Genomic DNA, 14,081 nt, shown 5'->3' with positions numbered 1-14,081 from the left:
GCTGCTAAAAACAAGGCTGAAACCAGCAAGAGGACAGTGGCATGCAGCCAGCCTCGTGGAGGACGGGCCACACCCAGGCTCCATGCTACCTCCCTCCTCTTTTTATCACACTGTCAGACTGGCCCTGGTTTTTGCCATGACGCTTGGAGTCATTTGGACAGACTCAAGAAGGTGAAGATGGATGGCCAGTTTCTGTTTACAGAGAGTTCCCGAAATTCATCCATGCAAATTCCCCCCGACACTCACCCCACCCAGGATCTCCCCAGCCAACTTCTTGGTGAAACCAAACTTAGAAGGTTCTGGCTTGTGAACAGCTGTGTGGGGTGGGCACTTTAGTTTGCATAGTGGATTCTGGGTGTCTGGACATGAAAGTCTGATGACCCAGCAGGGTTGCAGGAACCCCAAGAGCAGAGAAGTACAGAAACCTTTACTCTCTATGCCTCTCCTCCCCCTAGCTCTGCCACCTCAGAGTTCTCTACTAGTCAGGCCACCATTCCTGCTTCTGCCACAGAAGCTCCTTCATTTCTCTCCAGCTAATTCCCAGCTAAACCCAGAAGAGAAGCCAGGGCTGATGCCAGCAACAGCAATCAGCTGGAAACCAAATATTCGTGCTCTCAGATTGCCGTGTGCCTCAGGCCCGGCCATTAGTGCTGGTGACCACATGTGAAATCTGTGTTGTGCATCATTGCCTTGGCCCCGTTGACTCCCCCTCTGCTCTGCTGGCAAGTTCCTGCCAGCTCTGGCTCTGGGACTGGAAGGGAGTCTCTCATGGTCTGGGGCCAACTTGTCCCCAGCATAGAGGGAAGAGCAGTAGGGTTGGTAGATTGGGAACCAGGAGAAGCCCTACTCTTTTTTCCCAGCCCTCTCATTCACCGTGAGACCTTGGGCAAGTCCCTCCCTACTGTGGGCTTCTGTTCTCCCATCTGGGAAAAGAGGCAGGAGCCTGGGCCTCCCTATGGCTCCTTGAGCATCAACACTCTGTGGCTATACCTCCCCTCCCCACCACACTGGACATTCTGGACACAGCTGGTCCTGCCCTCACCTGGGCCAGACCCTCCCTGTGCTCATGTGTGTGCTGGGGTGAGGGGCTCACAAAAGAAGGGTGGTGGTGCCGATCTCCAGCCATAAACATCTCTCTTCATAAACATCTTTTAAACTGTCTTATTTTTGTTACGCAAGACATACATGTTCACTAAACAGAAATTAGAAAGCACGAATAAGCAGTGATGAAAATTATACACAGTTCCATAGTTCAGAAATAGCCACTCTCTTGGGTGCGGTCCCCAGAAACAAATCCTGAGACGAGGATTGGTGTGAAGTGGTTAGTGGGAACTGTCCCCAGGAAAAGCCAGAAGGGGCCTGGGACCAGCAAGGAAAGGCGTGCAACAAAGAGGAGCACAGGAAACTTTGACTCAGTCCCATGGGAGCTCTGGACAGTCACCTCAGCTGCCCTAATCAGGCGAGGAAGCCCGAGTGTTTATATTGCATGCCCATCAGTCACTGGCTAAGGGCTGCCCCAGGAGACATCATTCCCAGAGACTTCGGCTCTCTGGGTGTGTGGGTTCCAGCATCCGGGTAAGGGGGTGGGATGGGGTGGCTCCCCGACGAAGAGCCGCGAGTGCTGGCTGCTGGCCCTGAGAGGCAGGCGGGAGAAGGTGCGTGGGAGTGAAGGGGTCTGAACCCCGCGTCCTCTGCTACAACCACAGTTAACTTTTCTGTCTCTTCTCCCAGGAATATCTGGGTATTTGAATGGGGTCACTTTAAACTTTTCCAAGCACTTTGCAAGGCCTTGGCTCATTTTGTCTTCATCACAACCCTAGGAGTGGCATGGGCATGAATTATTATATTGATATTGCCGTTTCATAGCTGAGAAAGTTGATGGCCCAAAAGATTCACTAATTAGTCACAGGTCCCACAGGATTAGTAGCAGAGCCCAGAGTAAGATAAGGTTCACTCCTTAACAAATGTCTGAGCACCTGCCCTGTGCCAGGGACTGTGCAAGGTCGGGGGACACAGTGACCAGTCAGACTGCCCCAGGCCCTCTGTAAGGCTGGCCCAGGAGAGCAATGGCCACACACACAGGCCCAGGTGGGCCCAGCCCTGGGCTTCCCCAGTCTCTACTCCACCCTGACCTTCTGGCCCTGGCCCGGCTTCCACAGGTGATAGTGTATGTGGAGGATGTCAACGATGAGGCCCCTGTGTTCACGCAGCAGCAGTACAGCCGCCTGGGGCTTCGCGAGACCGCGGGCATTGGCACGTCCGTCATCGTCGTCCGAGCCACCGACCGAGACACTGGTGAGGCTGGCAGGTGGAAGCCAGGGTGTCCCCTTCCCCAGCGTGACTCTCCCCAGCTCATCTCTCCTGCTCCTGCAGGGCCTGTCATCCTCAGGATGCCTGAGGCTCCCAGGCTGGGGAGGGCCTCCTGGGACAGTCTTGGTGGCATCCCCACCAGGTGCCTACTCCTAGGAGGACTGGAGTCCGAGGGAGTTGTCCCAGCCTCTGGGTGGAGAGAGGAGAGGTCAGTCACAGCTTGGGAAGTCCAGATTGTCATGCCAGGACCCGGCACTCCCTGCTGGTGCTGGGCAGGGCTGGGAGACAGAGAGCTGACCGAGGCCTGCTCCTCCAGCCAGCCGCGGCTCAGGCACACACAGACTTCACAGGGGCAGGGTCCTGTGCCATAGGGCAGTGGTCGTCCCTGAAGGCAGCCCGGACCTCACCAAGGGCCGTAACCAACAGGGGTGGCCACAGCAGTGCCAAATGAAGGAGAAACACGGGAGCTCACTGTGGCCCTCCTCACGGGGCTGGGCTCTCCAGGCCTGTGCCCCAGGCCAGCGATGCGGCCAGAGAGGAGCCCTTCCCTGGGGGTCTGCTGCCTCCCAGAGAGGCTCCCTGAGCTGCTGCCGGTTTCCCAGCTCCTGCCCCTCCTTCATGTCAGCTGCTCTGGTGGCTCCCAGCCCAGCCCTCTCAGCATCCACAGCTCACCTTGGTCCCGGGGTGGGGTAGAGGGAGAAAGAGGTCCGGAAGGTCTCAGGTAACGCTCTCCCTTAAATGGCGCATTTATACAGTTCAGGTCATGTACATGCTGTGCGCCATGTCATGGTTCATGACCTTTTCTGGGTCAGGAATCTGTTTGAGAAACTAGTGAAAGCTGTGGATCCCTCCCCAGAAAAATGCACGTCCCTTCAGAGAGTGCAACTAATTTCAGGGAAGTCTGGGGTTTCCTGAGTGGTTTTATAACCATTCCCCTCAAAGTCTGTGGACTTCAGCTAAGGAATCCCCACTCCAGCTCCTGGCTGCAGGATGTTTCCCAGGCCCAGGGACTTGGGGTAGAGGGAGTGGGGATAATGGGGTAAGGTGTACCTGGCACTGGAACCCTTCAGCTGGAGGGATCAGTTGAAGGCTTGGCCTCCTCTGAGGATGCTGCCCCATCTAGCACTTTCTAGATCAAAGCCCCCACTATGAGAGATCCCTAATTTCCCTACCCTCTCTTTGTCAAATACCCAAGGGAGGTGCTTGAGTTTGAATTTTGAGGCTCCAGGAGCAGAACCACCCCCCTCTGGCATATCTGTCATGCCAAGGCCAGGCCCCAGAGGAGGTGAACAGTGTATGCTGGGCCTTGCCATCCGCATAGACCTTGACCCTGTCCTCTTCCACGTCCCTTGGGATGATCTGGCCCACAGTGGTGGGGGGTGGTGCACGCTGGGTAGGCCAGCCAAGGGCCCTCACCCTGTCCCTCAGGGACAGCAGTGGGTGTGCTGTGGGCAGCTTCAGAAGCCACAGGCAGCCCCACGCCCCTCTGGGACTGCACAGCCTCTTGTGTCCTCCTGCAGGGGACGGCGGCCTGGTGAACTACCGCATCCTGTCGGGCGCGGAGGGGAAGTTCGAGGTTGACGAGAGCACGGGGCTCATCATCACCGTGGATTACCTGGACTACGAGACCAAGACCAGCTACCTGATGAACGTGTCGGCCACCGACCAGGCACCACCCTTCAACCAGGGCTTCTGTAGCGTCTATGTCACTCTGCTCAATGAGCTGGACGAGGCTGTGCAGTTCTCCAATGCCTCCTACGAGGCTGCCATCCTGGAGAACCTGGCCCTGGGCACTGAGATCGTGCGGGTCCAGGCGTACTCCATTGACAACCTCAACCAGATCACCTACCGCTTCGACGCCTACACCAGTGCCCAGGCCAAAGCCCTCTTCAAGATAGATGCCATCACGGTGAGGGAGGCTAGGGCAGGCACAGCAAGGGCCCTCCCTGCGGGCAGGGAGCTCATTTCCTTTAAAGCTAACCAACATTTACTGAGCTCCTTCTATAGGCATGGCACTCTCCTCTTTCTCATAAAGTGTCTTTGAGGTGAACATTCCTGTGACACATCTCTTTTAGTATTTAGGGGTAAGATACAGTTCATACATAGGCAACCTGGTGTCTTGTTACTAGCTAAAGCAAGCTATGCAAGTCATCATGTTTCCCATTTTACTTTGGCTGTTAGGAAGCTCAGACATAAATTAGGTGCTTCATTGCAATAGCTAGTCTTAGCTAGGTGTCTGGTGTAGCTATCTCTTATCTACTGCCTGGATCCTACTTTCCTATCTTTGCTTTAGTGTGTCTTTTATCAGAATCCCTTTTTTGAAGATAAGCAAGGTAATAATCACTACAGTGTGCCAGGCCTTTCATGAGGCGTATTGGGAACACAAAGATGAACAAGACCCTTCCCAGCCCTCAGAGAGTTCTCAGGCTAGAAGTAGACGTGGGAATAATCAAGGATGCAAATCAGAGCACCACAAGGGAAGATGTGAAAAGAACTACAGTAGAGGCATAATGGAGCACCTCTGGGGCCCAGAGAAGAGAGCGATCATACCTGGCAGGGGAAGCAGGAAGCCTGGCGTCTGAGTGGGATTGAGAGCGAAGTAGGATTTCCACCAGCAGAACTGCAGGGAGAGTTACGCCAGGCAGGGGGAGCATGGCAGAGGTGGGGAAGTGGGCAGAATGCTCAGGGTTAGCGAGGAGTCTGGCTTGGCCAGAGCATGGGACTGCTACGGGACAGGGCGGGCTGTGCCTGGTGGATGTGATATTGCCACTCGCCCATCTTGCCCCCTCCCTGCAGGGTGTGATCACAGTCAAGGGCCTGGTGGACCGGGAGAAAGGTGACTTCTATACATTGACAGTGGTGGCGGACGATGGTGGCCCCAAAGTGGACTCCACCGTGGTGAGTGGGTCCCTGGGTGAGAGCCCCACACGTGCAGTCACTGCCCCAAAGCACCCCAAACCCACATCTTCACCAGCCACCCAACATGCAGGCCAGGCAGTGGGTGAGGGTTTGATAGCCCAGGGACAGCACAGTGGCCACCTGCCACACACCTTCCCAGGCAGCCTGGGCCAGGGATGAGGTCTCAGATGGGGTGGGGGAGGGGTGGCATCCTAACAGGCCACTGCTGGGAGTGGGCTGGAAGAGCGCGGACTGCTAACCAGCTGCATCTCTGCCTTTTCTCCCCCTTGGCCTCCTCCTGCCGGCTCTACCTGTAGAAGGTGAGTAGGACTGGGTCTCTCCTCTGTGCTGTTGTCTGTGGCCAGTGCTGGCTCGGTCCCTGCATGGCGCTGCACCTTCCTGCCTCTCCTGGAAGGTCCCTGCTCAGACTCGTCACAGCCTCCCTAGTCCATCCTCTCTGAGTCCAGGCCCCTCTCAGGCTCATACTGCATGTCTAGCTCTGCCTCCCTACCCTCCATGTCCTGTCAAGCCCCCATGGGGTCCTGGGGTGGAGGGTGTGCTAACAAGCAGCAGGTGGAACACACAATGGTGGGCACAATCAGGCCTCGTCTCAGCTCTGCTCCTCACTGGCTGGATGACACAGGCAAATTGCCCAGCCTCTCTGTGCTTCCCTCTGGCATGAAGATGAGGATCATGCCAGCAGCAGCACTGTCTTCCTCAGAGGATGTGAGGAAGCCGGCAGGAGATAGTGGGTAGGAAGCCCTTCGTAAACTAGGCCTGGAGGAGGTGTGATGGCAGTGGCGTCTGTAAAGGGGACTGCCTCCCCGTCTTGCAGGCTGGTGTAAGGAGCGTGTTACACTACAGTGCATGTGAGGTGGGGCACATAGTGCCCAGGCCTGAGGAGTGCTAGGCAAGGGCACAGTGAGTCACTGCCCTCAAGGACTCTGAGTAAAGGCAGGGGGACCGCGTGCTGGGAGCACTGCAGGAGGTGACCGCTGAGGTCGTAGGGGTCAGGCAAGGTGTCAGGCAGGCGGGAGACGTGGGAGAGGTAGGCAGGTGACCTCGGGCTGGGGGGTCCACTGGGGTAGCGTCCTGCAGTGGTAATGAGAACATTTAACAATCGGTTTAGCTTGGGCCCCAGCCAGTCAGGTCCAAGGCCATCTGTAGACCACGTGGGGTGTCCAGCTCATCATCAGGCTTGGCTACAGCCACATTTTCACTCCCTGCTGAGTCCTTTTCACATTAGCCTAAAGGGATAGATCAACCCAATGTCCAGGCTAAGAGTCAATGCTGCCCCTTGGAGTCCTCCACCCCATGGCTCCCTCAGGGTGCCTGGTTCCGTGGCCCTGGCTGTGGCTTAGCTGTACCCAAAAGCCCCTCCAACCCCAGGGCCAGCGTGGGTTGAGTGAGGCTATGAGCAGCATTGAGCCCACACCTTCCCGTGGCCCCCCAGGGGTCCCAGAGGGCAGCCAGTGAGTGAGCCCTTGGGTGACAGACAGTGAGCAGGTGCTCTGTGTCCCACAGCTCCCAGCTGAGGCTCCTGGCCTTCCCTGCCAGAGGACCTAAGAGAGATGAACTGGGGCCCTCTCACTGAGCTTCAGCAGCCCATCTATGAAATGGGCCCAGTAGCCCTCACCCCTGTTGTCATGTGTAGTCGGGGAGCTGAGGCCAGACAGAGCCTAACAAGCAGCAGGGATGCTCCCCGAGGCTGTGAAGCCCCCTCTGTGGACCAGGCCGCCCGCTTCCTCTGCGCCAGCTGGCGAGGGCCTCTCAGAGCACACTGCACGTGGCCCCATGTATTTCCAGTCTCTCCGCCCTCTTCTAGGAAGCAAGACCCACCTCCCTGTGCTCTGCCCTGGTTTCCTCTTAGAGGCTCCCAGGGGCCACTGCCCCAGATACACCAGCCCTGTTAGCCCCAAACTTGTTGGAGGTGCTAGGGCGGAGGCAGGCTGAGGGGCCTTTTAAAGGTGCCACCATTTCCTCTGTGAGGCCGGAACCCCCAAACCACAGCTCACCTACACCTGACTCCTCCCACCCCAGCAGCCCCCATAGGCCCTGAGAGGGATGAGGAGGCAGCAGGAAGGGGTGGGCTTGGTGGGGGGTGGCTCTGCTGCCAGAGCTCTTGAGTAACACCCTCAGGCCTTCGGGCGATGGGGGTAGATTTGGACTGCGAGGCCCTGGGTGGGGACACACACCCATATCTACTTCCCATAGAGCTTAGCACCTGCCATCTCTCCTCACCCCCTGATGCCAGCTCCCCGTCCTGGGAGCACCTCACAACATCGTTGTCATCATCAGATAGTAGGCATGGAGGGAGCACCTGCTTTGTGCCAGGCTCTGGGCTGGGCTCAGTGTACAACAGGAAACCAAAGTCAGACGCAGCCCCTGCCTTCATGAGAATAAGATATAGTGGGGGAAAGACAGTGATAGAATTATCACACCAATAAACGTATGCCCCCAGAGAGCCTACAGTAAGATGTCAGGGAAATCAAGGAGGGCTTCCCTGAGGAAGTGACTCAAGCTGAGCTCCCCAGAAAGCATAGGCATTTGCACAACCAAGAGGGAAGAGTGTTTCAGGCAGAGGGAACAGCATGTGCAGAGGCCCTGTGGTGGGAGGAAGCACGGAGTACCCAAACAAGGCCTTGACAGGAGTGAGCAAGTTTGGGAGGGATCAGATCACAGGGGCCTTGTTTGGTTTTGCCCTGCAAACAGCGTGGTAGGCATTATTATGCCCATTTCACAGGTGAGCAGACTAGGGCTCTGGAACATCACAGAACTCCCTGACCAAAACTCATGCTGGCCGGGCAGAGTCCTGGTGAGTGACATCGTGCCTGCAGGCAGGGAGCAGGGCAGGGACCACCACACGCCAGTACTTTCTGTTTGCTCGTTTGCTCCTCCAGTGTCCTGGTGCCGCAGGCATTCTGGTTCTTTCTTTCAGCTGAGGAAGTGGGAAATCAGAGAGGTTGAATAACTTTTGCCAAATCGCACAGCTAGTCAGTGGTGGAGTTGGGACTGTTGCGAAGCCTGGGCTTGTTGCCTGCGGTAGCTGCCTAAAGATATGGGAGCGTTGCTAGGAGCGAGAAGGGGCGAGCCTAATTAGGAAGGAGGATGAAACGGAAAGGCATCTGCAGCATGACGAGGTTCTGCAGGCTGGGTCCTGTGTACCCCGGGATGTGGGTAGGCCTGGGAACCCTGGACTCCCAGGTCTGGGGAAGGAGAGCATGGGTCCCGCCTGGGGCGGGGTGGTGGGAGGAGGCCCAACCTGGGATTCCCAAAACCTAAACCTACCCCCGCCTCACCTCAGCACCCTCATCAGTGAACCTAAGGTCACCTGTGGTTCTGCCCCATGGCCACCCGCGGGCTGGAGGCTGTGCCCACAGCAGGGCCTTCTCTCTAGGCTGGCTACCCAGACCCTGCAGGAGAAGCCTGTGCTGCGGACACAAAACAATATGTTCTTTGCATGCAACTTGCACGTTCCGTTTTTCCCTGGTAGTTGGAAATCCCCCTCCCTTCCTCATCTGCCCTCTCCCCCGGGACCGCCCCGTGGCCCCTCCTGCTCCTGAGCCCTGTTTTCTTCCCTCTAATCCACAAGGGCAAATGAGGAGGCCTTGGGGCAATATCTGGCTGCCAGATGTGTTTTAGCTGGCCTGCACGTAATTTTTTTTCTTTAATTTTTATTAATCAGCACCTAATTCTACATAAAAATCTGGATTCCTGGTTCCTCTTGAAAAACAGGAAGCTCTGCCGGTGCCAAGTTGGCACTCCCTCCTAGATCCGGAGTGGAGTGGCCTCCATCCCCTTCAGCCAGGGCCCGGGCCTTCCCATCCTCCCAGTCCCCCCACCTCTGAGTGCCCCAGACCCTCGCTGCTCTCCGGCCCCCAGCACTGAGTGTGTGTGGCCCTCCCCCACCAGACTCCTGGAGGAAGTGCGCTCAGGTCTCTGTGTAAAGTCACGATTGGCCTCCGCAGGCTCTGAAAGCTTGCTGGCGTTCCAGCACCCATTGGAGGACCTGGTGGACGCTGGGGTTTGGGACCAGGGAGGGGAAGGAGGCGGTGGGTCTCTGCCATGTCCCGCCTCCCCCAGGTCTACATCACTGTGCTGGACGAGAATGACAACAGCCCCCGGTTTGACTTCACCTCTGACTCAGCAGTCAGCGTGCCCGAGGACTGCCCCGTGGGCCAGCGCGTGGCCACCGTCAAGGCCCGGGACCCCGACGCCGGCAGCAACGGGCAGGTGGGCACCAAGTGAAATAGCCCAGATCTGCCCTGTCAGTCGGGTCTCCCACAGCCCCTCAGCGGGAGGGACCTAAGCCATCCCCATGACTGAGCAGGAACCAGGTGAGCCAGGCTCTGCCCAGGCCCAGCAGGACTCCCTGCCCTTCCTCCAGCCCCCGGTCAGGGAAAGGAGGCAGAGCAGTGCAAGCTGTCGGCCCTGCCTGGGTCCAGTGAACATGGAGCCCAAAGGCTGGCCAAAGCTCAGCCCCCGACGGTGGGCTGAAAGCAGAGGGGTTCAGCTTTCCCGGTGACTCCTTTATCACCTCATTCACAAACCACACAGCATCTCACCCCTGTGGGCCAGCCTCCCCATGCCACCCCAGGTCCCAGAGAGGAAGCCCTCCTTCTCCCTCCTGCATCTCGGCCCCCATCCCACAGCAGGAAGAGCTCCCCACCACTCCAGACACCCCCAGAGCACGAGGAGGGGGTGACAGAGCATGTCAGTCTTCACACCACTTTGATCAGTCCTACGAATTGGGCGGTATGTTTGAGGAGGTTTCCACCATTTTAAAAATGCTTTCACACCCCTGGGGGGCCGAGAGATCCTAGCTTTGGAGTCAGGAGCAAGTGGGGTCACATCCTTCTTCTCTGAAGCATTTGCAAGCTGTGACCTTGCAGTCCTTCCATCTTTCGGAGCCTCCTCTCGGAACTGAAGGGAACAGCTCCCTTTGACTGGGTTGTTGTGAGTCAAACAGAATCCACGTAGCCCCAGGGCCCGTGCCTGCTCCTAGCAAAGGCTCCAGAAGTGCCAGCACCCCCCCCAACTCCCCCAACCCTGGGAAAGCTCAGGTGATGGCACTCACACCCGCCCTCCTGGTCCCTAGGCCAGTATGCTGATACCCTGCTCCGCCTCAGTGCGCCTGCCACCCCCATGAGGGACATAACCACTTCTGCATAAAACACTGTCTTTTCAAATGCCCTTGCTGAGCAGAGGGTCCAGGTGCGTCGGGGAGTGCCCCTTGGCCTGACCTGGCCACCTGTCCTCCCCACCTCCTTGCCCCTCACCCTCTCTCTTCCCCAACAGGTGGTCTTCTCCCTAGCCTCTGGCAACATCGCCGGGGCCTTTGAGATCATCACCACCAACGACTCCATTGGTGAAGTGTTCGTGGCCAGGCCCCTGGACAGAGAAGAGCTGGACCACTACATCCTCAAGGTGGGGACCAGCCCCACCCCGGGTCGCTGCTGTCCATCAGGAGAGGTCCTGGCCCATCAGCATGCTCTGGTGGTCAGCTCCCCTGCTATCACCAAGTACCGTGGGGCACACAGCACCCCTAGGGGCCAAGAGCATGAGTGAGGCTGACCCCAGAGAGGGCATCCTGGAAGTGGTCTCTGGGGACACCAGGGTTGTGCTTCTGCAGGGGCCTGAGCTCTTAGAGCACTTTCTGCTGCCCTGCAGGTGTCTTGGAAGCATCAAGGCTCCTAGGGACAGGCTCAGGCTGTGGTGAGGACTCCAGCTCATTGCTGAAAACGTTATTTGAGGCTCTTTCTCTATTTGCCAGAGAACAGATCTGAGTGCATGGAACAGAGACCTTTGGAGCTAAAGGCAGGAGCCCTGGGTCTGATCGCAGGCCCAGCGTCACAGTCAGGGGCTGGCACAGCCCGGAATACAGTCAGGGGTGGGATGAGGTGGTAAAGATTGAGCACACTAGGGTGAGATCGCAAGAGGGTCCACATCAGACAAGAATTGGACAACGATTGTTTGCAGCGTGAGGCAGAAGGTGAAAGCCTCGGAGGGAGCCCAGGGCTAGCAGGCCGCCCAGGGGCAGGGACGGCCAAGTCTCTGCCCTCCAGTCCTTCCCACTGAGCAGACAGCCATTTTAGGCTCCGTCTTCCCGATCCTTGCCCACCCTGTGCCCTGATTTGAGTCATCCCCTCCTGGCAGATTGTGGCATCTGACCGTGGCACCCCTCCACGGAAGAAGGACCACATCCTGCAGGTGACCATCCTGGACGTCAATGACAACCCGCCAGTGATTGAGAGCCCCTTTGGCTACAATGTCAGCGTGAATGAGGTAAGGGCAGCTCCAGCGCCTGTGCAGCTGGACACCCAGGCGGATGGTGGGCGTGAGCTGACCAGGAGGCACTGTCTAAATGTCTGCCTGGCCCAGTAGTCTCTCCAATCCTGGGGGTGGGGACAGTGCTCACTCATTCATAACTGTATCTCTAACGCCCAGGCCAGGTCCTGGAATGCAGTACCTTTTTGTGGTGGGGTGAAGAGGAGAGGAGAGGGAAAGAAGAAAGTGGCCTTTTACCACCAACAGGTGGTACCTGTTTACCTGTTCCTTGTTACCAGGGAACCAAGTTTACCCTGGGAGAGCTGCTTTCAAATAAAACAACGCATTTATTATTCAGTCCTAAGATTGAGCCACTGCAGGAGAATTTTTGCCCCAGCGCGGTCATGCCAGACTGGACCTTCGTGAAGGCGGGATGCACAGGGGTTTAGGGGCCAGCTCTCAGGCCAGCCTCCCTTGATTCAGACCCTGGCTCTGCCACTGACTGGCTGTGTGACCTGCACACATTCCTTCCCTGAACCTCAGTTTTCTCATCTGTAAATGGGGATGACACCAGTACCTGATTCACGGGGCATAGAGAGGATTTGATGATTAATGCAGACCCAGTATGTAGTGGGTACCCACAGAATGTTCACCACCATCATCTTTATCCTCCTCATCACTGCTCCAGGGTAGATAGAGCAAAGCTGTCTGGAGGCCCAGGTGAAGCCGCTGGGCTCCCAGGAGCCAGGTGCTAGACTTTGCTCCAGAGTCCTTAAATCTGGAGTGACCACTTTATTGCTCTCCCCCCAGAACGTGGGCGGGGGTACCGCTGTGGTTCAGGTGAGAGCCTCTGACCGTGACATCGGGATCAACAGCATCCTGTCCTACTACATCACCAAGGGCAATGAGGACATGACCTTCCGCATGGACCGCATCAGTGGCGAGATCGCCACGCGGCCTGCCCCACCAGATCGAGAGCGCCAGAGCTTCTACCACCTGGTGGTCACCGTGGAGGACGAGGGCACCCCCACCCTGTCGGTGAGTGATGGGCGGCCGTGGGCAGGAAAGGGTGGATGAGGGGCAGCTTTGCCTTCTGTGTGAGGGGAACAAGATGGGTGCGAACGGAAGGCCATGCACTTGGTGCATCCTTGACAGCTCCTTTATTGTGCCTTTAGTCTGTCGGCCTACGAGTATTTGTGGAGGGCCCGTGTGTGCAAGGCTGGGGTGCTAGTTCACCTGGGTCTGCAGCCACTCAGAGCCACTATTTGGCCCCCTTTGCTTGCATAGAGCAGCTCTATGGATGGTACAGATTGAGCCTGCATCTCAGAATCTGACTAGCTCCCACTCCACTTATCAAGCTGTGCACCTGTGGGGCTACGCTGACCCGTATGGTGATGCCTCTGTGCCAAATAGGAAAAGGTGCCCTCCGCCTTCTCCCCACCATCGTGTTGGTGTGACATGCTGTTGCAACATGAGGGTTGGAAGGGATTTCGGTCTAGCTGATGCTTGAATGAGCAGGGCTGTTGCCCAAGGCAATGTGCAAGGTTTGCAAGGTCAGAGAAGGAGGTGGGGGCCTGTGGGGCTGGATGGTGAAACAATCAGGGGTGATGGGCTGTGGTGGGAGCAGTTTGCAAGTTGAGAGTGGAGAATTTGGAAGTCAGGAGCAACGTGAGCTGGCTGCATGATCACGAGCAAGTCAGAACCTCTCAGAACATCGGTTTTGTCATCTGCAAAAGGAAGATAATATCTCCTTCGTAGGTGGTTTGAGGAATTGAATTAGCTCATGTCTGTAGAAGAGCGTGGTAAGCCCTGAGGAGGAGGACTGTGTGAGGTGTCCATCGCCGCAATAATGCTGGATCACACACCAGACCACACAGAGGGGCAGGAAAAAACCGTCGATTTATCTTCAACTTGGCAGCCTGGCCATTTAGACCTGGCTTAGCTGGGTGGTTCTTCTGCTCTCCCCTGTGTGTGTGTGGGAGCAGGGGGGCAGCTGTGTGTCAGCTGGATGGCTGTGCTACTGGGGATCGGCTGCCTATCACCTGGGGCCGTGCATCTCTCCTCTTCCAGAAGGCTTGTCTGTGCTTGTTCACATGGAGCTAGAAAAGGTCCAGGAGAGACAGCAGAAGCATGCAAGGCCTCTTGAGGCCCAGGCTTGGAACTGGAACAAGGTTACTTTTGCTACATTCTGTTGACCAAAGCAAATCACAAGACCAGCCCAGGTCCAAGGTTTGGGGAAATAAACTCTATCTTTTGAAGGAATGAGCTGCAAAGTCACATTGCAAAGAGTATGGATATAGGGAGGTGTAGAAGATTGGGGACATTTCTGTGATCTGTCTGCCCTAGGGGCCCTGACTGTAAACGAGGCCTCAGCTCTGTCTCTCTGCCACAACAGGGCGCTCTGTGCAACTTCTCCCCTGTGGACTGTGGGGGCAGGGCTGGGCTGGGCTGGGCTCTCTATCCGGAGGGTCTCTGGGGAGGATGGTGGAATTGGGCCAGTCCCAGGGAACCACATTCTGAGGAGTCCAGGAAATGGGACTAGGCTCTGGGCACCCCCTGGGCATCCTTAGCCCTGTGGCTGCCCAGTGTCACCACTAATCACCTCA

General features: G+C 57.0%; 1 protein-coding gene across 6 annotated transcripts in view; it reads left to right on the top strand.

Annotated features, from left to right (window-relative positions):
* The window catches only part of CDH23 (cadherin related 23), a 398,494-nt gene that overhangs the window by 313,544 nt on the left and 70,869 nt on the right, over window positions 1-14,081 (top strand). For 5 of the 6 annotated variants that reach the window (XM_046653203.1, XM_046653200.1, XM_046653201.1 and 2 more), the window contains 8 exons: window positions 2,160-2,295; window positions 3,831-4,219; window positions 5,107-5,208; window positions 5,526-5,528; window positions 9,292-9,441; window positions 10,507-10,635; window positions 11,365-11,493; window positions 12,286-12,513. In XM_046653203.1, coding sequence (XP_046509159.1) covers window positions 2,160-2,295; window positions 3,831-4,219; window positions 5,107-5,208; window positions 5,526-5,528; window positions 9,292-9,441; window positions 10,507-10,635; window positions 11,365-11,493; window positions 12,286-12,513 — 1,266 coding nt within the window. The remainder of the gene's footprint in view (window positions 1-2,159; window positions 2,296-3,830; window positions 4,220-5,106; window positions 5,209-5,525; window positions 5,529-9,291; window positions 9,442-10,506; window positions 10,636-11,364; window positions 11,494-12,285; window positions 12,514-14,081) is intronic. The other variant, XM_046653202.1, reaches the window with a different exon arrangement.

Source organism: Equus quagga, chromosome 2 (genome assembly GCF_021613505.1).
Source record: "Equus quagga isolate Etosha38 chromosome 2, UCLA_HA_Equagga_1.0, whole genome shotgun sequence".
In the NCBI taxonomy this organism is placed as follows: domain Eukaryota; kingdom Metazoa; phylum Chordata; class Mammalia; order Perissodactyla; family Equidae; genus Equus; species Equus quagga.
The sequence above is the reverse complement of the archived record's forward strand: the minus strand, read 5'-3'. Positions and strand labels throughout refer to the sequence as shown.